The following is a 22,529-nucleotide window of genomic DNA, read 5'->3' as shown; positions in this document are numbered from 1 at the left end:
AGCATTTAAATACGTAGGAAATAGGCATCATAACGTGGACTGTGCAGATGATATGACTTTGTAAAATTAAAGGGAACCTAAAAAGTCTCTAAAATGAACTGGTCTCAAGTTCAACGCCACCCAACCCCTCACAAAAACAGAAGTTAACGAGATTTTTAAAAAAAATGTGAAGAATTTTGTGTACTTTCAAAACCACTAATTTTCAAGAAAACCCGTCAAGACAGCCAGATTGGTGTTGTCTCCATATCACACACGATTAGTTTAATATTGACGTTGATTTTAAATATATGTACATACATCACTGCCGTCTTATATTTCAATATTCGAGTGTTTGTCTCCAATACCACACAAGATTAGTTTAACACTGACGTTGATTTTATATACATGCATACACCACTGCCCTTATTCGAGTGCTAGAATAAACAAAATTCATATCATTTTTTATTCACAATTTGTAAGAAATCACCAACTGGACCAGACCTTAAACAAGATCATTTTGAGGTTGTTTTTTTTTTTACTGATGAGATAAGATATGTTAATAGCTTGACCAAATTCATGATTTTGAAACACACGGCAAACCATTGATAAACATAGTGAAGACTGCTACTGCATGTCTGTTCAACTGGTGGCATATAAACAATTCAGAGCTTTAGATCAATGAAGACGGAAACACCATATATGAAACGGAAACAACGTTGACACTTTCAGCAATCAAAACTATTTTGAAGGTTTGTGTGTTGTGTATTCACTTTCCACTTTGAGATGACGGCATTTTGACGTACAAGATTCTTTCTGAGTACATCGGAATTCCACATTGTGGAGGGGTGGATGGCGTCAATGCTCTGTGAAGTTTGAAAACCTTCATCATGGTTGTCGGCTTCTGTCTCGATTTCCATTTTCTGAACAATTAGTTTCAGCATGTCATAATTACGCTCCATGTTCACAGACATCTCCTTCAATCTATGTAGAATGGGAAAAAACTCTATCAAATCTAGAAAGTTATAGGACAATTCCGTACTTAATGATGAAAAGTGAAGACATCGAACAGTGATCAATGCAAGGTATATCGAATCGACATATGAATGAAAATGATTATTGTTAATGGATAAAACGTTGTTGATATATCTAACTGTTGAGTTGAGTTGAAGGCCACAGCAAGGTATCTTTCTTCTCATGTAGAAGCTTTTGAATAATCTATGCTTCATAAGAATATTAAAACAGGTCAGCTAACAAAGGTGCACAATTTGTGCCCATGGGAACCTGGTCACCAAAAAATACGAAGATATTGTCAATGAGGAAGCATATTTTTTATTTCGGTAAATTAAATTCTTTAGATGATTGAAGACTAGATATGAATATTTCCGTTTTTGTTGAAGAAGTAACTGTCTATGATATCAAAAAATCTCAATTTATCGTGAGGAATGGTCGTTTTAAGTGTTGAAGAGTCATACGTTTAGATGTTTTCGATTTGTGAAAAGTTTTGTAATTTCAAATTTGTAAAAAGTTCTTTAGGATTTTTTAGAATCCACATTTACACCACTTCTGGCATATGCTGTGGCATAGTACGTTTGAAGTTTCTCCTTTACAGCTGTTAATATTTTCGTGAGGAGCAAAGATAGGGGCTTGGTAGATTGGTTGACTGTATAATGTTTAACATTATCTTTCACTCGTATGGACACGTCACCATTGCCGGTGAAGGGCTGCAAAATTTAGGCCTAAGCTCGGCGCCAATGACCATTAAGCAGGGAGGGGTCTTTATCGTGCCACACCTGCTGTGACACGGGACCTCGGTTTTTGCGGTCTCATCCAAAGGACCGTCCCAATTTAGTCACCTCTAACGACGGGCAAGTGGTACTGAGGACCTAATTTAATCCGGAGTTTGGTAAAATATTTACTGGATCCAGAAATGTACCATTGTTTGTAAGGGTTTTGGTGAAGTTTAGGAATCCAGTATAGGTATGGTAACTCATATTCATCTATTCCATTGACCGGAATATCAAATGTGTACAAAACTGAAGCACGATAGAATTTCATCAGTTGGAGTATAAGTACGAGTACCAAATGATTTAAAACTATATAGAAAGACAGAATATAATTCGTGTTTCATGATGTAAACCTTTTATAGACATACAGACAAACTTTAGATGTTGTGGACTTGCCTTGTTTTTTGTTTGAGGAGTTCAGACTTGAGGTAGCTGGCCTCTTCACCACCACATATTGATGAACTCTCCGTTTCCGTCTGCACGAAGCTTTTGAAAACCTAAATAATAACAACTGTAGATGTGACAAGTTCCCAGTTGCAGAAAAAATAACCATGTTTCTATAAAAAGAAGCGACCTTACTTTCATATATTTTCCACATTTATTGGGATATTCTCTAGATGTCATTTTGTCCACTTTCTCCAGAAGTCTTGACGGTAGGCGGCGTTCCAGCTCTGTGTGATGCTCCACCTATACAGAAATTCATTAACGAATAAATTTATATCATTCCATTATTGTCGTATACGGAATCAATGTATAAAATTCAAACCTGCATAGCCAGTCTTTTTAGAGTCGCGTTTCTTAACACAGATTCAATGTCACCAACAGCTAGACCAATCTACAAAGATCAAGCAAAATATCCTATTCCTACCCGTGGCTTAAATAAAATGAATGTAAATTAATTCTACCAAAATGTTGACGAACAAGAAAATAATCGTTACCGGGATTTAGCCGTGTCACGTGATGACACGATAAAACACATACCAGCAGATTGACGAGAAGGATGGGCATCAGAAGAACAAAGACGAGGAGGAACAAGATTGTGAGTGTGGAGTAGGGCAGTGTGGAGGAATTATCGTCAAAGTACGGATCATTAAAGGAGGACATATAGTCCAGCTCCAGCATCATCATGGTGGTCCGGACGATGGACATCAGTGGATTAGAGTAAGCATGACTTTCCTGTGTTTATGGAAGAAAATGAAATATATTGATACTATGCAAGACCTCCATAAACTATTACATCTTCTTACAGTTGCGCTACACAAAAACCTGTGGTCATCGGTTTTCCCTTTGAAAGATTCAGGTAATGGAGAAAGAGAAGCACCTTCACAATCACATCAAATACATTTATTGATGCGCATTCAATGACGTCATACCTCGTGTTGTAGCAGCATGGAGAAGGCCAATCCAAAGGCGACCAGAAGGATGGAGAAAACACTGAGTGCTTGTAATAATGTGACCAGAATCTCCAGAAACATCACAACGTAAATACCAAACACATCAAACCTACAGACAACAATTACCAAGTATTATCAAGTGAAAACGTCAAGGGCGGAGAAATTTAATTACTTTACCATGTGACAAGTTTGTCTGTTGATGGCATTTATATGAGGACAATAATGAACACGTGGAAGGTATTCAGTTGAAGTTTTCATGCTAACTGCATGTCCTTTGTACGGTAAATTAATTCTTACTTCCAAAATTGTAGAACAGTTCAGTATTGCATATCACTTAGAAAGGCTAAGGCATTTGAAATCAGACAGAAGTACATAACTTTGACAGAAGTATGAACTTTGCTACAGATTGTTCACCACTTACCGCTGAAGAAAGAGCAGGCAGTTGAACCAGGCAAGGAATATTGCCACAGCACCAGCCTCCATGTTAAGGGTATCCGAGTAATGGAAAAGGACGGGGGCGATAAAGACCGCGGTGGACATGTAGAGAACCCACTCCAGAAGATTGTTTGGATCCAGAAAATATCGTACGCGCTACAACATAGATGTTTATAATAAGCACAGGTGATGGAGACAGGTACTTATTATAAAAGCAAGTTATTGAAGATTATTAAAGGCGAACATTGTTGGAGGTTATTAGCATTTAGTAGAGATTAGTAGCAAATTCCTTAGTGAGGATGGTGAGACGTTGAAAACTTAAACTGAAGATCAGAATGAATTTTCAAGGAAAAAAAGTTAACACACTTCGTGTATTATAATTACCTGTTGCGCCATCTGGACTATTTCTTTTATGACATTGATGATTAAAAACAGAAACACGAGGGCTGTGACGAGTCTGTAACCATCACTCATCTGTGAAATCACAATCGTTTATAAATACTGTTCAATAAATATCTTTACGAAGATCAATTTATAGCATACAAAAAATTTACAAGTATTGTATGTCTTTGAAGTTCATAAAAAAACATTACATAGTAAATTTTGGTTTCCGGAAGTTCTGTTGTATTCTGGGTAGAGTTAGCAGGAGATCCGCCGCGTGATGTTGTGAAATCTTTTGTCGCCAGCAGTGTCAGCATTGAAAGGTACGCTAAATACAAAACTAAGTTGACGGAATGGACCCACATGCCGTACGCACGCCTGAAGACAAACAAAATTAGTCAGCGCGATACCTCAACAAAATTGCAGTGGCGCATGCGCAGTAATCGTGTATGTATTCTCAGCACGAATGGATTGCGATCAAGTAATAAATGAATGCCTACCATTTCATGTTGAGGTAAGTCCGACATAGTTTGTGAGACAGACACTCTACTCTTCCGTGACGGACCATCAACTGAAATCACCAACAAGCAACTTTATCAACTGGAGCTACATACAGTATTATATTAAAGTCCACATCATGGTATGTGACCGATCATAGTACTGTCATTTTTAATGCGTAGAGAGTCTGGATACCGAGTCCTATTCAACAATCGCATTCTGTACTCACATTAAGGGCAAACATTGGTTGTATGTCTTTTCCGATCTTCTTCGCCTCTCTGACGTAACGAACCGGGCACTGCATGTACTCGTAGTTGTACTCAGTCTGAAATCAATCCATTGTAAGAACCGAGTCATAAGCCCATCCGCTAAACACTAGTACATGTGTACAAATGACATCACAACACGTGATCGCTTACGTAATATTCTTTTTGGTGTGGATCTCCACCTCCATTGGTGACACAGCGATCGAGGATTGTCTACAAAAACCAAAAACAACATTGAATTACTTGTAAAACACTGTTGTAATGAATGAACCTCCACGATATTCTTGTGTCCACCGTCTAATGCTTATTACAGTTTTGTTAGTCCTTTTAAAGCTTTGTTTTAACTCCAACAATTTGAAGTGTGTGTACTGTTGTGTTGTGCTAAAAAAGTGTTTCGAGCGAATTTTCTTATTTGACTTTTGGAGCTGTGATTCTGACATATTTTGTCTTTCTGACATAAACCTTTCCAAATTAGAAAAAAATCAAAATAAACATTTTGAACTGGTGTCATATTCCAAGATTTAAGAATGTTTCCCTCAAAACCCTTTAAGGCCAAAGCAATAGCGCTACTGTCTGACACAGACGAGTTTGTTGTATGTTGTGTACTTGCCATACAGACATCAGGTAAATGCTGGATCAGGCCGTGCATGGGGCAGCCATATGTTTCGGAACATGTATGAAGCACTTCACTCCATCTATGAACAAAATAATAGCTTTGAATGAGTGGATAAGAATCATAATTATCTTTAACACCTCTTTGACAAAGTATTTACATCAAATTTTAATCATATTCTTCTAACAAGTTTCAATGTTTGCTAACAACTGCCTTGTTACCTAGCGTGCTTAACTGCTGTCTGTGCTACTGAAGTTTGTCGATTCTCTATGGCAATATCAATAAAACTTTTCTCCTCTACATTGTTCGTAATTTTGGCGCCAAGTGACAGCAGGAGTTCGATCACTTTCGCCTGCCCAGCACGTGATGCAATATGTAGAGCTGTATCCTGCAGACAAATGGAAAATGTGATCAAAACTTTACTTACCAAGGAGTGGCTGGTTTCACAACAGAAAGATACTGGAAACATAAACCATATATCGAGCGGAAACTGTCGTACCCCATGTTTGTTCTTGACATCCAGTATGTTGGCATGAACACTTAAAAGTGCCCGGATGCACTTCGTGTATCCGTTAATGGCCGCCATGTGAATGGGAGAGTTGTCATCGTGTGCTCTGAAACAAACGAAAATTTTAAAAAATGTGCAAAAACGAAAAACAAAAAATGATTGTGTGTAACCCCCCCCCCTAATAAATGAAACCTTGTGGTATTCGTGAAATCAATTCGTGGGATCAGGCGTCCCCTTTGAATGAGAACTGATTTTAACATCATTAATCACAATGACAAATATTATGGTGTTTAAAGTTATGATTATCAAAATAATATATACATACTCTTCACGAATTTCCCTATTCAAAAACAACAATACTGTATTTTGTCAATGGAGAAGGGTGTTCATAACTTTTTCAGTCTTAAGCTGAATGTGAGCAAAGACTGGTTTAATTCTTGAGGAGCTAGAACGGTTCAGGAGAGGCAGGCTGTTATTCGGATATAAATAAACTGATAAACCGCATTTTCTACTCTGTAGCAACTCAAATATTTGAACAGATATCGCTCCCGAAATGCATAAACCAATGCGGTAATCTGGCCACTTAATTTCTTTTACACACTTTGTAGTATGTTTACACGGGCATAAATCACGACCCAATAAAACTGAAGGACCCTTCCTTCTCAATAAAGTCATCCACACATAAACATGGATGTGCTGTGTATGAGTTATGACTCCTGTTACTGCTCCTGGGACTTAACACATTTTCCCGAGATTGGAGTGATTTATAATCCATTTTACGTTGCTTGCATCTTGATTATTTTTCAGGTATCTGTGAAAATGTTCTTCGCGATTCAAGTATTACCTCGAGTATATCATACGTTCAAAATTTACAATTGACAAGTAAATTTCAGAACATTTTGTCAGTAATGTGTACGAGCTCTTGGCTTCCTATTGACTTCCAAGCCTGGACTCAGCAATACAATTGTCGTCTGTGGTTCTCGATGCCACTCTTCTAGCCGAGTTATTTGAAGTTCCCTCCGTTTTTTTGTGAAAACACACATCAGTCACTACTAATTGAGCAGAGATCAGATAAACAACTTGGTAGTGTATCCAAGTATTCTTCTACACGTTAAGTCCCTAGTGGACAGGTATTGTAGTCCTTCCCAGCCGAGGGTCTCACAATGCGATGAACAAATTCGTCTGAAATCTTAACCCAACCACGGAAAATTTTTGAGACGACCATACCCATCGTATATCCTTAATTTAATAGATCAAATTCGGAATTATAATAATCAGCGTAGCAATTACCTTTTCTACATCAAACAGGTCTTCAGTCAGTTTGATTAAAACTATCCTTTTTCTTTTATGTTTGACAGAAAGGATTGGTTTTAATCAAACTAGTATCCAACCATCATCTAAGTTTGCACCAGAATGGAGACTCGTATGGCACTTGCACTTGGTGACAACACTGACTGCATGTTGCCACCGAATGTTGTGTTCTGTTGTATTTCAGTCTTATTCTGCACTGTTCCAAATTTACGCGGTATTTCCTTAACAAAGGTTAAATTTATTTTTTATTGGGCTTTTGTGTGGGGTGCCGCTTTTCTAAGTTGATACGAAACTATACAGCACTCAAAAGAAGCAATTCTGTTCACACTGCTTCGGTCAAATATTGGTCTTCATGTGATGTCATCGGTCTTCATGTGATGTCATATTGTCGTTTCCATCTGTTGGGATCGATTCCAGAAGTGGTTTTATACAGAACTCCAGACTCCATTACGAGGGGATTGCGAATGGATACCAAAAGCGTGCTTTGCACGGCCGAGCGCAAGCAGGCGGCATTACGAAGAGATTGCAATTTGATGTCAGAAGCGTGCTTTGCTTGGCGAAGAACAAGCACAAGCAGACAATGTAATGCTGTGTTGATTCACTGGGGGATCATGAAAAGATTCTCGAAATTCCATCGTTATCAGATGTAGAAATAAAATGTACGTGTTGTCGAACCTTTATTCTATTGATAAATCTTTAAGGCATTTTGTAAAAATCATAGCATGACTGTTGCACTTGATGATATCTGACTCTTTTATTAGTCCTTGAATATATTTGAAATCTAAAGATTTAAATATATTAATGAAAATAGACCACTGAATGAAAGGTGAAGATAACGAACAGTGATCAATCTCATAACTCTTAAAAACCATGCAAAATAGAGAGTTGGACGAACACGGACCTCTGGATATACCAGGTTAGCTGCAGAACTGTAGCTTTCTGAAAAAATATTTTGACATAACAGAGAGCTACAGAGCCACCCCTTATAAAAACCTTCGATTTACGGCGCACAAAAAGCTGCGCACGGTTGAGGCCTTATATCGTTGTATTCTTGAGTTGCTGTCTTATAAATTTAATATAAAAAAATTCTTAACATATTTTCCTACTATACTTGTGTCTAAACATACCTTCAAATATTCATTAAAGCCCCATACGACCTGAAAACTCCCAGCTTCAAATGATTTCGTTTGTTGACGTAGCCATGTTAGGTAGCCGATCAATTCGAATCCTGGTAAATTTCCATACTAGCACAATAACGTCTAGATGTAAACTAATATCCCCACAAATATTTTAGCTAAATATTTTAAATAATATATCATCCCAGTGCCTTTAAATAATAATTATTCAAATAGCTAAACTCACGGCAATGCGGCTTTCATTTGTCTGGTTCGGTCTCCATCCCTGCCACACGAGTGTTAAGGGCTTTAGTAGCATTTTCATGAATCAAGAGCTTATTTTACCTTTAGAAAAACTTTATTTTTTTAATTTCTATAAATTATTCGTATTGATAATAAATGAAGAGCGAATACATAACATATAACGAATTTTATGAATATATACCAACAACAACAGGGTACGAATTGACCGGCTACCTAACATGGCTACGTCAACAAACGAAATCATTTGAAGCTGGGAGTGTTCAGGTTGTATGGGGCTTTAATGAATATTTGAAGGTATGTTTAGACACAAGTATAGTAGGAAAATATGTTAAGAATTTTTTAATATTAAATTTATGAGACAGCAACTCGAGAATACAACGATATAAGGCTTCAACCGTGCGCAGCTTTTTGTGCGCCGTAAATCGAAGGTTTTTATAAGGGGTGGCTCTGTAGGTCTCTGTTATGTCAAAATATTTTTTCAGAGAGCTACAGTTCTGCAGCTAATACCAGGTGAGATCAGGTGCCTAGAAGGAGTAAGAATTTCCTGTAGACAGGTCACACCCGCCGTGAGCCCTGTTTATCTTGATCAGGTAAACGGAGTTATCCGTAGTCCCAATCAGTGTGCCAAGAACAGCCTAACAATCGGTATAATACACGTCAAACAGCATTTCACCCAATTATAAGTTGTATTAGCAAATTATATCGTTAGAACGACCATAGAATTTGCGAAATGCTTTAGGCAAGACTGTTGCACCATCAACTTGTTTGTCAGTGGTCTGCGTCGATTTAAGAACTGATCATACGCAGTACAAGCTCTTGTGTGTCGAATCATTTGAGATATTAACACACCATATGCAGGTGAGACGCTTGGAAAAGGAATTTTTATTAAAATATTGTCTTTAAATATTAAACCAATCCCTCTGTTCGTGGGAAGTACCTACGATAAATTCCTTCATAAATCACGAGAAACTACTGTGCAACCCGCCCAACATCAACTGTAACCAACTTGGTGGAAAATACAATAGTAATGCGTGTATTGCTTTCTTCTGTTATGTTACTTAATTTGGAATGTATTAACACGTGTTTCTATAACAGAGTTCCATTTTCTGAACAGGTCTAGACTGATTTCACTCGAAACCTCGTAAGGCATGCGTCGTACTTTATAAGGAGATAAATCTCACTCGGTACATTGTGAAACATGCACTTTTCTGCACGGGGAGATAAATCTCACTCGGTACATTGTGAGACATGCACTTTTCTACACGGGGAGATAAATCTCACTCGATACCTTGTGAGACATGCGCCTTTCTGCATGAGGAGGTTAATGATTTTGACATGTCCGTTGAGCGCCGCTAGATGGAGAGCTGTCAATCCGTCACAGTCCGATTCGTTAATGATGTTGGGTCCAAGCTTACTGTCCAGTAATCGTCTGCAAGTGTTGTAACGGCCAAACCTACATATAGAGAAAAGTTTGATGGTGAGATGTGAGTAGGGAGATGGGAATCCTGGGTGAACTTTTCTATACTCCAGCTTTACCTTGCTGCGAAGTGGAGAGGCGACTGCTTGTCCTTATTTTTAGGGTTGACCGTTGCGCCGAGTTCGATCAAATCATCCAGGGCCACAAGATAACCCTCCTTAGAGGCATAATGTAATGGCGTACACCCATAATCATCCTTCTCATTTAACAAATTTTTGAAATGCTGCAAAGATAGTATACCATTGTGATTTTTCTTCAATGTTTTACACACACAAAAAAAAAACCCCGTAAAATTGACATTTTTGAGGGAGAAAACTATTCGACGATATAAATTTACTTTGGATAAGAATCTTTGGCAAAAGGTTCAGAGCTTCGGGACAAATGGTTAATAGCCTCATTCATTGAAAATAAATTAAAAAATTTGTAAAATGACATACCTTGATGCTCTGTACACCAAACTGGTTGAGTTTGCCACCATATTTAATAGCGAGGTGGAGGAAGTTCCTGTTTTTGTTGTCTTTGCAGGAGATGTCTGCACCACTTTCTAGCAAAAGCTGTACAGTCTTCCAGCCTCCTTTTGACGCCGCTAGCAACAGTGGCGTCCTCTTCTGGCAATCCACAGCATTAATTTCAACTTTCTATTAAACAGAGGTGAAAGACGCAATTGCATGACATCCTTCCAAGCCAATTTCAACACAGAATACTTAAAAGATTATCATTTGCCCTGAAGAAGCATTACAGGCTTCAGCGCGTGGAGAATATGTATAAAGTAAGGTTAAAGATCACGCAACCTACCTCATCAATTAGGAACTTGACGACGGTCACGTGATTAAACAATGCCGCCCTATGAAGAGGCGTCATTTGTAGAATATCCGTCTTCTGACTAGCTATTATGAATTTCTCAGGCTGTAGCTGACGCATGATGTGGATGATATTCAGTCCTCCCTGGGCGCAGGCAAAATGAAGAGCAGTGGACTTGTCTTCCTGTGGACAGGAACAGGAAAACGTTAAGAAATGATCTGTATTCGCTGATCAGTATATAAAATTGTACTTACGATTAAACCAGAACTCTACCTGTTGTACGTCCAGTCCAGCCCCCGCGTTGAGACACACTCTCACAGCCTGTCATTGAGAAAGATAACCCAGATCATGATACTGCTCTAAAACAAATGGGTAAAATATGATGAATGATTGTCGAAAATGACGATGACGTCATACCTCTGGGTCTCCACTACTGACGGCAGAGTGTAGTGGCGTGTTGTTGTATTTATCTGTGAATGACAGCACACTTTCACGGGTGTAACCAAGTCGTTCAACTGAAAATATTACCCTAGAGATGTATTTACATGGGCATATTTTCTAAAGTTTTAAGGGCATGTCCACAACATTGTTGTCGCTATATACTGTATCATAATATTTTCAATCAGTATACACGTATAGTGCTGGCACTTGAGAAAAAAGTTTCCCCATATCTCATTTACCTCTGAGATACAGATTTTGAAAAAGCTAGCTGCCTTTATTGTTTATCAGAAGTATCTTACCGTGTTTGATGAGAACCTCGAGCGTTTTGTCGGAAGCCCTTGTTGCCGCGGAGTGGATTGGGTAGAACCCGTCATCACAACTAAGACATGGCTTGGCTCCGTGCTCAAGCTGTAAAAGAATCGGAAATGTACGTCCATAACTTCATACAACGCCATATGTAGTGATTCTTAGAAATGTAACATTGATATTAACTAAGGATGGTCTTTAATGTCTGACCGCGCCTTCGGAATGAAGGATAAAATTTCAAACAGCTGTTTTGTTGAATAAAATTCATTGAAGCGGTCTAGTATATGGTTGATGTAATAGTTTTATAGTGTCGACGTAGAGTTTGAAAGCGACTAACACAATTTCCGTACCAGAAGTTTGGCGCAGTCGTCCCGATCCTTGAAGGCGCAGTAATGGAGTGGTGTGTTTCCGGTTTCTCCTCGCATTATGGTGCTGCTTTTGTCTAGGAGCAGAATAGTCTGCAACGGGATATATATCAACATTTGAGCAGTTGGACACAAATTTCTAAATGACATGCATTTCATTTATCTCAACATGAACTTACACGTAGCTGTTCTATAAGTCCCAAGTCTATTGCCAAGTGGACTGGCGCCATTTTGGCGCAGTTCAGTACGGACGTGTCCGCCCCTTGCTGGATCAGGGCCTCTATGCACTGCGTCTGCTCCTTTTCCACGGCAACATGTAACGCTGTGTTCCCGTCCCTGTCCTGGAGATTGATATCTGAATCACGACAGAAAACAAGTTATACAATGGTATACCACAACCTTCATTCAAATAATTTGATATACGAAAATTTATATCAAAAATGTTTAAAAGTATGACGTCATGTAAAGCAGACCTCCACCATGTGACGTAATGTAGCTGATGATGTCAGAGAATCCCCGCATGGCGGCGTGGTGCAGCGCTGACCATCCACGTGGGTCCTGTGCATTGATGCGTGACGGATCATCATCTAAATATGTCTGCAGATCATTAAGATTCCCGGCTCGGGCTAACTGAAAACATTATTGGTGGAAATTTTGTATTGAAACAAACAATTTCAAGGAGACAACGATGTATATACATTGATAGAGTCAAGATGAAATATTTAAAGTTACAACTGTAAGGCGTTTTCAAAACATTCACAGTTTTTAAAGTATATTGAATCATTTGATTTTTTTTTTCAAAGCAAAATCTAAAATCTCGTATCATTGAAATTCTCTATACATGTAGCTTCCATATATTCCATTAAAAATAAAACTTAACCATTTGTTTCGCGAGTCTCCTCGTTTCTCGAAATTCCTGTAAAAGCAGACACGAAATTCCAAGAGATGGCACAGTAATATGTACTTGTATATACAACTCTTGACTCTGTGTATGTTCCGACAAGTATCTCGTTTTTACAACTGAAATACCGGAATTCCCCATCGAAGTCTTGGAGGGTCAATAGCGTTAACAATTATCGTTCTATTTTCTTCTCATATCGCCAAATCAAACCCATTATCCCCCCTCCCATGTGGAGATAATTTCTTTTCTAAAAATCAAAGCTTGACAAATGTAGCTTTTTTGTTATATCAATAATAAAAACAAATGTCAATTTACATTAAAATGATTGAATGATAAAGTTGACAAATAGAGTAGATACCTTTATAAAATCAGCCAAGCGAATGCAATTCATCACAAAAATATCACCCTTTGCCGGAGGGCAAGACTTGCATGCACTGTGCATCCTTTTTTATGTAACTTTAACGCGAGTGAACATTATTAAATAAAAGCTCGAAAACTCATGACGACTAGAATGAATATTCCAGAATTTGTATTTAACCAAAAAAAGGTTTCTTTACAGAATAATGTTTTTGGCGTAACATTTGATAGCATGTTTTAATGGAACATTGTTTGATCCTTTAATGGCATCTCTCCGACTTCCCGAGCAGTGTTTACTCAGTATCCTGTCCGTCTCACGGCATTGTAACTGTCATAAAACTATACAACCTGCCGATTCAAAACAGAAATAATACAACGAGGACTCTGAATAGCGGATAAATTAGTGGTAATAAGGCGCCGTTAATCTCTGATAAGGACAAGGGCTTAATTTAGGACATAATGTTGGACGCTCCGAAAAATTGATATTTTGGTCAGGATCGAACGATTTTGTTTTTATTTAAAACTGGTAATGTTGAATAGCGTTAATTGTAGCCAAAGAATAGTAGAAAATGTCTATTAATATATAGGGGGATTTACATTGATTTAATTGAATAAATTAAACGTAAAATTTGCTTTCGAACAATGGAATTTAAATGGCCAAGCACATATATACTGACACATATTTTGATATATTTTTATCAAACTATTCAGGCAGAAATTATGTTCTCCCAGTCCTTACACTGTAGTTTACCTAGCTAAGTGACTGCGTTGTCGGGGGTTTGCCTACGCAAGTGCTGCATAAACTGAGAAACGTATATACATATGTCTAACCTGGTCAAATCTGTCGATACCGAGGATGATATCCTGGTCGGAGATGTCCGGACCTCCATTGCTGACCGGATGTAGTAATTTGATTCCGACTTCGTTTGATTTTCTGTCTGACTGTCGACGTCGTAATACCCGGGACAAAGAAAATTTCCGTCGTTTCTCTTCAGACATGGCCAATGTATTTACGTTTAAATCAAATGGTATGCGTCATTCTTTAAATTTTTTTCATTGCAAGAAAATCAAAGGCCATGCAGGGTTCAGGTGCGGACTGTTAATATTTGGAGCTCGGGGGCGGTAATTTTTTTCGCTCAAAATAGAAATTACTTTACGTTAGAAAGTTCGAGAACAAATTTAAATGACAGGTTCATCATGATTTTAACAAAATTACCTATGTTCTTGAGGACGGGTAGGGGTTTTCTATAAATATGCTGTAATCAGTACCTGTCGTGTGTTAATATGCTGAGGATACCGTACTATTGCCTGATGGATTCGTAGTTTCACTTTCATTACATGTAGCATTATGACTAGTTGATAAATTTTCTAGATCATACCAAAACTTTAACAAAAAAGTCACATAATTTATTAAAATATGAAATCAAATTAGGGAAATTTTGTCCAGAATCTGGGTAGTCATAATAGAACCTTTCACAGCTACATGTAGGTAGAACCCACTGTGGGGACTTAGAGAAATGCTTTTCACCTAAAAGTGAATAAATAAAATAAGGATATTTCTTTATGGTCCCGGATAGTAATGGTGAGGCATAAATAGCACTTACTAAATTCTTTCTTCATCCAAAACTTGAAACATTGGTGCAAGCACTAAATTTATGGGCTGGACAGATTTTGGGAAGTGTTAGATTTTAAGAAACGGTGTTCCAAAGAATTCCTTCGTTTAAAAGCGCGTATCGCCAAGGTTGAAAAAAAAAATTGTGAAATTTCGATCAAATCCGGAGATGAGCGAGCAAAGTAAAAAGAATAGTCAATTATATAAAATGACTAATTATTGTAAAAGAATAGTCAATTATATAAAATGACTAATTATTGTAAAAGAATAGTCAATTATATAAAACGACTAATTATTGTAAAAGAATAGTCAATTATATAAAACGACTACTTATTGTAAAAGAATAGTCAATTATATAAAATGACTAATTATTGTAAAAGAATAGTCAATTATATAAAACGACTAATTATTGTAAAAGAATAGTCAATTATATAAAACGACTAATTATTGTAAAAGAATAGTCAATTATATAAAATGACTAATTATTGTAAAAGAATAGTCAATTATATAAAATGACTAATTATTGTAAAAGAATAGTCAATTATATAAAATGACTAATTATTGTAAAAGAATAGTCAATTATATAAAATGTCTAATTATTGCTAGCTCAGTAATGCAGCTAGTCTTATAATTATAAGATTTTAACTTAATTCGGAATACCAAAGTCAACGGCAGACTTAGTCCGAAATATCTGACGTTTTCCTGACTTTTTTTATTATTTTGATAATGCACTGTAAATATCAAAATCATAAAAAATCCAGGAAAACGTAAGATATTTCGGACTACAGCAGACTATACACAGTGCACCCTTGTCCGATCAATCGATACAAAAATACGTTTGACCGTTCAATCGATATACTTTGACTCGACTAAATATCAGGATCAAGATGTTTTTAGCATATCATCAATTCTTCATTATTCATGAATAAAGGGCTAACAATTAAACTGGTGTTTTATTCAATTTGCCATCAATTTGGGAATATGAATATATTACTGAGTTATGGGTAAACATATCTGGATTGATAAAAGCAAAATCTAATGTAGAATTGCTCTGAATATAGTTGCCAATTGGAAATGTTGTTGTATGCAATATGAAGAACAAATACACTGAAGATGTCAACTGCAGTTGCCTTCTTTTGAAGCAGTAAAACAAAAACAAAATGTATGTATATTACAAATATTAGATGATATTACATTTACAATGGTTTTGCCTTTGATAATGTTACCAGTTGTAATGACTATTTCATCATTATCTACAAACGATACTCGATACGTTTCATTGGATTTTGTCGTTTATCACATTTTTGGAGCTCCAAGAATAATGGAGTATGAAAGGTGTCTTGTTTTTTCTTTTTGTAAGAAAAATACGTTTATCCCACAAGATATTTTCTCTCTATCGTGTTCAATTACTTTTGAAAGTCCATGGACCCCAACACTCGCTCCAAACTTAGTCTACTATTGAACGGCTCCAAAATTTAGCTACTATTGAACGGCGCCAAACTTATTTTACTATTGAACGGCTCCAAACTTAGTTTACTATTGAACGGCGCCAAACTTATTTTACTATTGAACGGCTCCAAACTTATTTTAACACTGAACGGCGCCAAACTTAGTTTACTATTGAACGGCGCCAAACTTATTTTACTATTGAACGGCTCCAAACTTATTTTAACACTGAACGGCGCCAAACTTATTTTACTATTGAACGGCGCCAAACTTAGTTTACAACTGAACGATATATCTACATGTTTTAAAAAAAAGTCAAGAATTGTGTATTTACCAAAATATTATTATTCCAATTATTTTAAACACTTTTCAAAGTAACAAAGAAGAAGCAACTTGTTAATTTGTTGTAAATTGTTAGATAGTATAAATGACAGAGTTCACTCTCTGGGTTAATAACATCCTGTCATCCCTTCAGCATTTAATATTTTCTATGTATATGTATCATATATGTACCTAGGTAATATTTCTATGTATTACATATGTACCTATGTAACATGTAATATTTCTATGTATTAATTTTGCACCTACAAATGTATGTAACCTACATGTGATTTTCTATGTATTACATCTATACCAATATAACTTCTCTACAATGTTATACGGGTATGAGAATAAAGTTAATTTTTATTGCATAATTTATAAAGAACTGTTTTAGACAGTCTTTGATATGAAGTGAATTTCATTGATTGTTTTACAATGGTTGAATTTAAATATTTGAACAGACCTTATTAACCAACATCGATCCATTAATTAAGATTTACAATAACGTCTCGTCCTTTGGTATTTCTAGGAACTTATTTTGGTTGATATCATCGTTTCCGTTTTAACTAATAATTTGTTACATACACCACCAATCGTATGCATTCCTCTTTCCCACAAATCATTTAATTCTATAATTGTAGTAGAAGTCCCCCATTCATCATAATTATACATATTCCACATCAATACGCGTTAGAATTTGTTAACAGCAGAACACATTCAATGAAACTGGCTGTTTAAGAAGTGTGTATTGACTTTGGGCTTGTTTATAACACCGACTAGAATTTACGCCTCGCGAATTGTACTCAGTTTAATCAGGTGTTTAATCACGTGTTTCTTCAGTTTATGGTGTATCGGGGATTCCTTGTTACATTAAGTAAACAGGAAACATGAAATCACTTCTTATGCACTATTAACACTGTCAATGTTTTACAACATAAATCTTGTTGTATAGCAATCGAGGTCTAGCCGAAATGTGCTCTTTTTAAGAACATCTTTGATTTGGAGTAATTGCTGTCAAATTTTATCAGATTTTTTTATGTTTTGAAATGTGTCTTACAAATTACATTCTTAAGGAAGAATAATATAACGTCAAATGGCTGACTTCATATCTGAAACTTGAATGTAAATTTATATAAATATCAACAATACATGTATATTCCTTTGAAATTTAATTGCCTAGCAGGGTACTCAGTCAGTTGACATGTCGACTGTTAATCTGTATATTGTGCTTTTGTGTCGAGCATGGTTTTTTCTTTCTTCAAGTTACTTTCTACTAAAACTGCGTTTTTGAACCAAGTAAGGCAAATTTGAAACTTTTAAATTTCAAAATTTTGTGGCACATATCGGATTTAATTCACTTGCGTGCTATTTCTCCTTAAGATTGAAACATTCGTAGTTATCGAGCTGAGCATTTTGTACTTGGCTTCCTGTCCCTTTATAAAACATAGAAACGAATAGAATACATGGTCAAATTGAACGAATCACTCGCAGACTTAAACGGATCGCATGCGGTCAAATCATATAAAACAAACAAACAATATCACTTTGTCAAATCACATAAAACAGATAAACAATCCTTCAGTCTATTTATATGTAACAGACAAACGAATCGCTCCCTCGTATTATACGAAACAGAAAAAAACGAATCCCTCGGTCAGACTATATCATACATACTAATTGCTTGGTCAAATAACATATATATTTATATAGTATATAATTAATTTGATATACAACTGACAAACAAATCCCTCGGTCAAATTACACAAAACAGGTGTTACTACGAGACCTCCGTATGCCCCCAAATCGGCAATACCTTTTTTACAAACCTCGAAAATAATTTGTCAGATATTAGTATATTTTATAATTCACCACAATGTAAAAAAAAATTGTCCTGGTTTCAAAAATCGAAAAAATTCTATACAACTAGTATATTGACATTTTTTTTCCTATAAGTCAGAACAACGTTTGAGCTATGCAAGACCTGGATTAGAGACACGATGTTTTGGTCATTGAAACAGGCACCTAAACATGTAGGACGCACATATAGATGTATGTGATAGACATTTCACATAGATGTATGCAATGTGTATAAAAAAATTTAATGATTTTACGGTACTGTGACCTGTCCTCTTATCTTACAAAAGTGTATTTTACCGTACAGTTTTGGTGCAGTGTTTTGGCCCCGGGGCCTTGCCCCTTTCCCTACAAATTTTACAGTTTTGGTGCAGTGTTTTGGCCCCAGGGCCTTGCCCCTTACCCTACAGATTTTACAGTTTTGGTGCAGTGTTTTGGCCCCAGGGCCTTGCCCCTTACCCTACAGATTTTACAGTTTTGGTGCAGTGTTTTGGCCCCGGGGCCTTGCCCCTTACCCTACAGATTTTACAGTTTTGGTGCAGTGTTTTGGCCCCGGAGTCTTGTCTCTTACATATTACAGACGTACAGTTTGGTGAAGTGTTTTGGCCCCGGAACTTGCTTCTTACCTTACAGATTCTGAATGGATTTTCACTCATTAGACACACGTCATTCTGCACGCTACCCGTATTCTCTTTGGTAATCTGTCCTCCGACCATTTTGTTTATAACATTTTCCTCCCCTGAATTTTTAAAAATCTCAGAAAACACGCGTTTTCCCATTAGTCTCCTCCTGCTGAAGAACTTAGGCTTATTTCCGTTGTCTTTTTGTGGTGTTGTCACTAGATTCATTAGACTATTGTTTGGAGAGTCAGGCGCTTCATCCCGCGCTATCATCGTTACGTGTGATAATTCAATATTTTCCAGTGACCGCTTTAAGCACTCGTCCTTATAAATTGACAGTTCCGTGATTGGCAGACTTTACTTCCATCCCAATCCATCTGCTGTTCATCATAAAAAGTGGATACAATCGTGGAGTCGAGCTGTTTACAAACAGAGTAACATCGTATCCATTAAAACTATCTAATTGTGATGAAAGTCTCAAAGGCGTCAAGAGAAATACCCACTCCAAAAACCCCTCACCTAAATTTCACGGTCGCTGCTATGACATTTTATTTACCCACTACCCACTTCAAACTTCGGTGAAGATTCCCAGCACAGAAACAATTTATGGCGCTAAACTAAACATAACTTCAAACGGATGTTATCCTTAAATCATCGGTTTATTCAATGATCCAAAGATCAGAGCATATCTATTGGTAAACTCTGTATAAAACACAATGGTTGAGCGCCTGGCGACAGAGTTTGGGAAATGCTTAATTTAGTCATTTCTTTACCGATACCCCGGTCTGTCAGACGCTAGATACCAAAAACAGTATACGCACCCGTATGTCATGAATATTTGGTATAAATAGTGTATCTATGATTGATTTACATTGCAAGAACAAAAAATGGTAATTTCTAGATCCGATAATCTTATGTAACAGTGTATGTAGTGCTTTTTTGGGGTGGTGGGGGTGGTGAGGGGGGTGTTGATTCGCTAACCTTATGTGAGATTTGTGTGCAGCGTCTTGAACGGTCTTCACAACTCTCCACTCTTTTACAAATAGATATAAATGAGAGCATCTAGCTGTAGAGCGTTAATTGATTGTCCGAGTCAGGGATGAGGTTTGGTGATAGTCTAAGTTACTGGAGAACTCACTAAATAATATCATTTACATACCGATTCACCAAATACATAATCACTAAATATACAGTGTATGCATTATTTATATTCCTAATCACCCAATTCATATTCCTAATCACCCAATTCATATTTCGAATCACTAAATATACAATATATTCAATATTCATATTCCGAATCACTAAATATACAATATATGCAGTATACATATTCCGAATTACTAAAATACATATGTATTTGTATTGTAACATTTGCATGCCAAATCACTTTGGATTTATTCATTCGAGTTAGGGTGGCGCTACTGGTTGCGGTGATTATGGAGGGGGGAGGGGCATTATCACTGAACCGCCCCCGCAAACAATGTGTGATGACTCCAATACGTACCAATAGTACACTAGGTAGTCTCAAGTGCACGAAGGTCACCATTAAAATAAAAAAGTCAATCACCAATCAAATCAAATGAACAAACAATAGATTGAGAGGGATATCTACAAGAGAGGGATATCTACATGAGAGGGATATCTACATGCGTGTATGTTTTTAACAATAATTCTCAAGCGGGACATTAAACATTATAATCCATCCGATAACGATATAGATTATTTTATGCTCCGAATAACCTTCCGCACAAAGCGCCTCTGTGTGACGCAAGTCTGATTTCCTTTGAGTCAGAATGTGATTTAACTAGAAAAACAATAGTGAATGTAAATGTTTAGATATACTAGTACTATCTCTACGTACAAAAACTTGTATATAATATTATTTACCAACTTGCTATCATTTTTACATAGCGAAATACATACATGTATGCATGTGAATATTTGGAAAATCAGTCAGAGATGAGGTATATATTTCAATATCAAGTATTTTAATTCTAAACAGAAGAAATTAATGTTCATATCCTATCTATATAGATAAATATATAATATGTGATTTGTATCTACATAGATGTATGTAATGTTCATTTCATACAGGTGTATGTGGTGTGTATTTTATATACATGTAGATAGTTCTCAATATAAATTGTCATGGGTCAAAATAATCATAAATACCAGTATAAAAAATTATTATTCTGCTATCATTATCATTGTACATTTATATAGCGTTTTATCTAATCAACACAATTACCCAAAGCGTTTTACATGTAAAACAAACTGAAACAAAGAACAATAAATACATTTTAAAAAGGCATATAATAATATTAAACCGAAATTAATATGGTAAATAAGAATAGGTAAAACTATATAAGTTTTTTTCTTCCTAAAAATAACTGTTTACATAAACACCGAATTAAAAATTAAATGCAAGTTTGAAAAAAAAATGTTTTAAGTTCATTTTTTTTTAAAAACAGCTAAAAAAAATCTTTAAAAAATCAATAGCACAAATTAAACAATTCTAAATTAATTTACAATGGAATATATCAATGAAAACATATTAACTTACAGTAATCAAAATCCGCAAATCAGTGTCTGTTTTTCGTTCACCACCGAGTTGAATTCAAACACGAAAATAAGCCTATTTATAGCACTGTGGAAACGAGAATAAACCTATTTATAGCACTGTAGAAACTCCATGTAGGGTAATACCCAGGTAATTCTCTGTGGAAGTTATATATCAAATCATAATTCTAGCAAACTCTTTTTTATAGAAAGTAAAAATATGTTATCACATCACTTTCTAAAATAGCTATATATGTACATGTACATGTATCTATTTTTCATATGATGAATACTCTAGAAGGTCAAATGAGGTCATATATGACATTAAACAAGAATTGAATAAAACATATATTGTTACACAAAAATGTTATATGAGTGTGTGATATGTATTTTGTAAAAAAAAAATATGTGATATATATTTTATAAAGATCTATGTGGTGTGTATTTTGTATTGTGACGTGTATTTCATTAACCTCTTGGGGCCACCGTGGCCGAGTGGTTAGAGCATTGCGCTCAAAACCACACGGCTTCTCACCTCTGTCGGCGCAGGTTCGAATCCCGCTCGCGCCGGTAAGTGAGAAAGTTTACTTTTGGAAGGTCGGTGGTCTCTTCCCTCCACCAAAAAACAAAACTGGGCGCCACCAGATAACTGAAAAATTGTTGAGTGTGGCGGAAAACATCAATAAACAAAGAAACAAATTTATGGATCTTTACTTAATTAAGTGTCTCTCTAACTCCCTCTGTACCTAGATCTCCAATACAGAAACCTCTCTAGTTCTCTCTGTACCTAGATCTCTAATACAGGAACCTCTCTAGTTCTCTCTGTACCTAGATCTCTAATACAGGAACCTCTCATTCTCTCTGTACCTAGATCTCTAATACAGGAACCTCTCTAGTTCTCTCTGTACCTAGACCTCTAAT

The 22,529-nt window shown here is 36.2% G+C and overlaps 1 protein-coding gene across 4 annotated transcripts; it reads right to left on the bottom strand.

Annotated features, from left to right (window-relative positions):
* Positions 1-428: 428 nt before the first annotated feature.
* On the bottom strand, positions 429-21,663 carry LOC125670926 (transient receptor potential cation channel subfamily A member 1-like). 4 transcript variants are annotated; one of them, XM_048906371.2, is made up of 27 exons: positions 21,613-21,663; positions 19,056-19,468; positions 12,412-12,568; positions 12,118-12,293; positions 11,924-12,031; positions 11,567-11,675; positions 11,244-11,341; positions 11,100-11,147; positions 10,821-11,009; positions 10,463-10,663; positions 10,085-10,248; positions 9,837-10,001; positions 5,850-5,964; positions 5,572-5,738; positions 5,348-5,432; positions 4,891-4,950; positions 4,701-4,796; positions 4,474-4,544; positions 4,186-4,351; positions 3,977-4,066; positions 3,579-3,748; positions 3,137-3,266; positions 2,745-2,939; positions 2,530-2,598; positions 2,343-2,450; positions 2,160-2,260; positions 429-960 (listed from the first exon to the last, which is right to left on the bottom strand). In XM_048906371.2, exons 2-27 carry the CDS (start codon positions 19,320-19,322, stop codon positions 705-707), a joined length of 3,561 nt encoding a protein of 1,186 aa, XP_048762328.2. In that variant the 5' UTR covers positions 19,323-19,468; positions 21,613-21,663; the 3' UTR covers positions 429-704. The 4 variants fall into 4 exon arrangements, with proteins under 4 accessions (XP_048762328.2, XP_048762326.2, XP_056019666.1 ...); XM_048906369.2 differs by having other exon boundaries at positions 5,572-5,964; XM_056163691.1 differs by lacking the exons at positions 19,056-19,468; positions 21,613-21,663 and adding an exon at positions 14,028-14,443.
* Positions 21,664-22,529: the final 866 nt, after the last annotated feature.

Source organism: Ostrea edulis, chromosome 4, assembly GCF_947568905.1.
Source record: "Ostrea edulis chromosome 4, xbOstEdul1.1, whole genome shotgun sequence".
Lineage (NCBI taxonomy): Eukaryota > Metazoa > Mollusca > Bivalvia > Ostreida > Ostreidae > Ostrea > Ostrea edulis.
Note: the sequence above shows the minus strand (reverse complement) of the source record. Positions and strands in the feature narration are given on the sequence as shown.

Excerpts from the sequence above, each read along its gene's own strand:
- LOC125670926 (XM_048906369.2), bottom strand. The coding sequence starts at position 19,322 with ATGATAGCGCGGGATGAAGCGCCTGACTCTCCAAACAATAGTCTAATG. Across the intron at positions 10,002-10,084 it reads CCTCTCCACTTCGCAGCAAG|GTTTGGCCGTTACAACACTT; the intron begins GTAAAGCTGGAG and ends CTCTATATGTAG. Across the intron at positions 961-2,159 it reads CTCCTCAAACAAAAAACAAG|ATTGAAGGAGATGTCTGTGA; the intron begins GCAAGTCCACAA and ends CATTCTACATAG.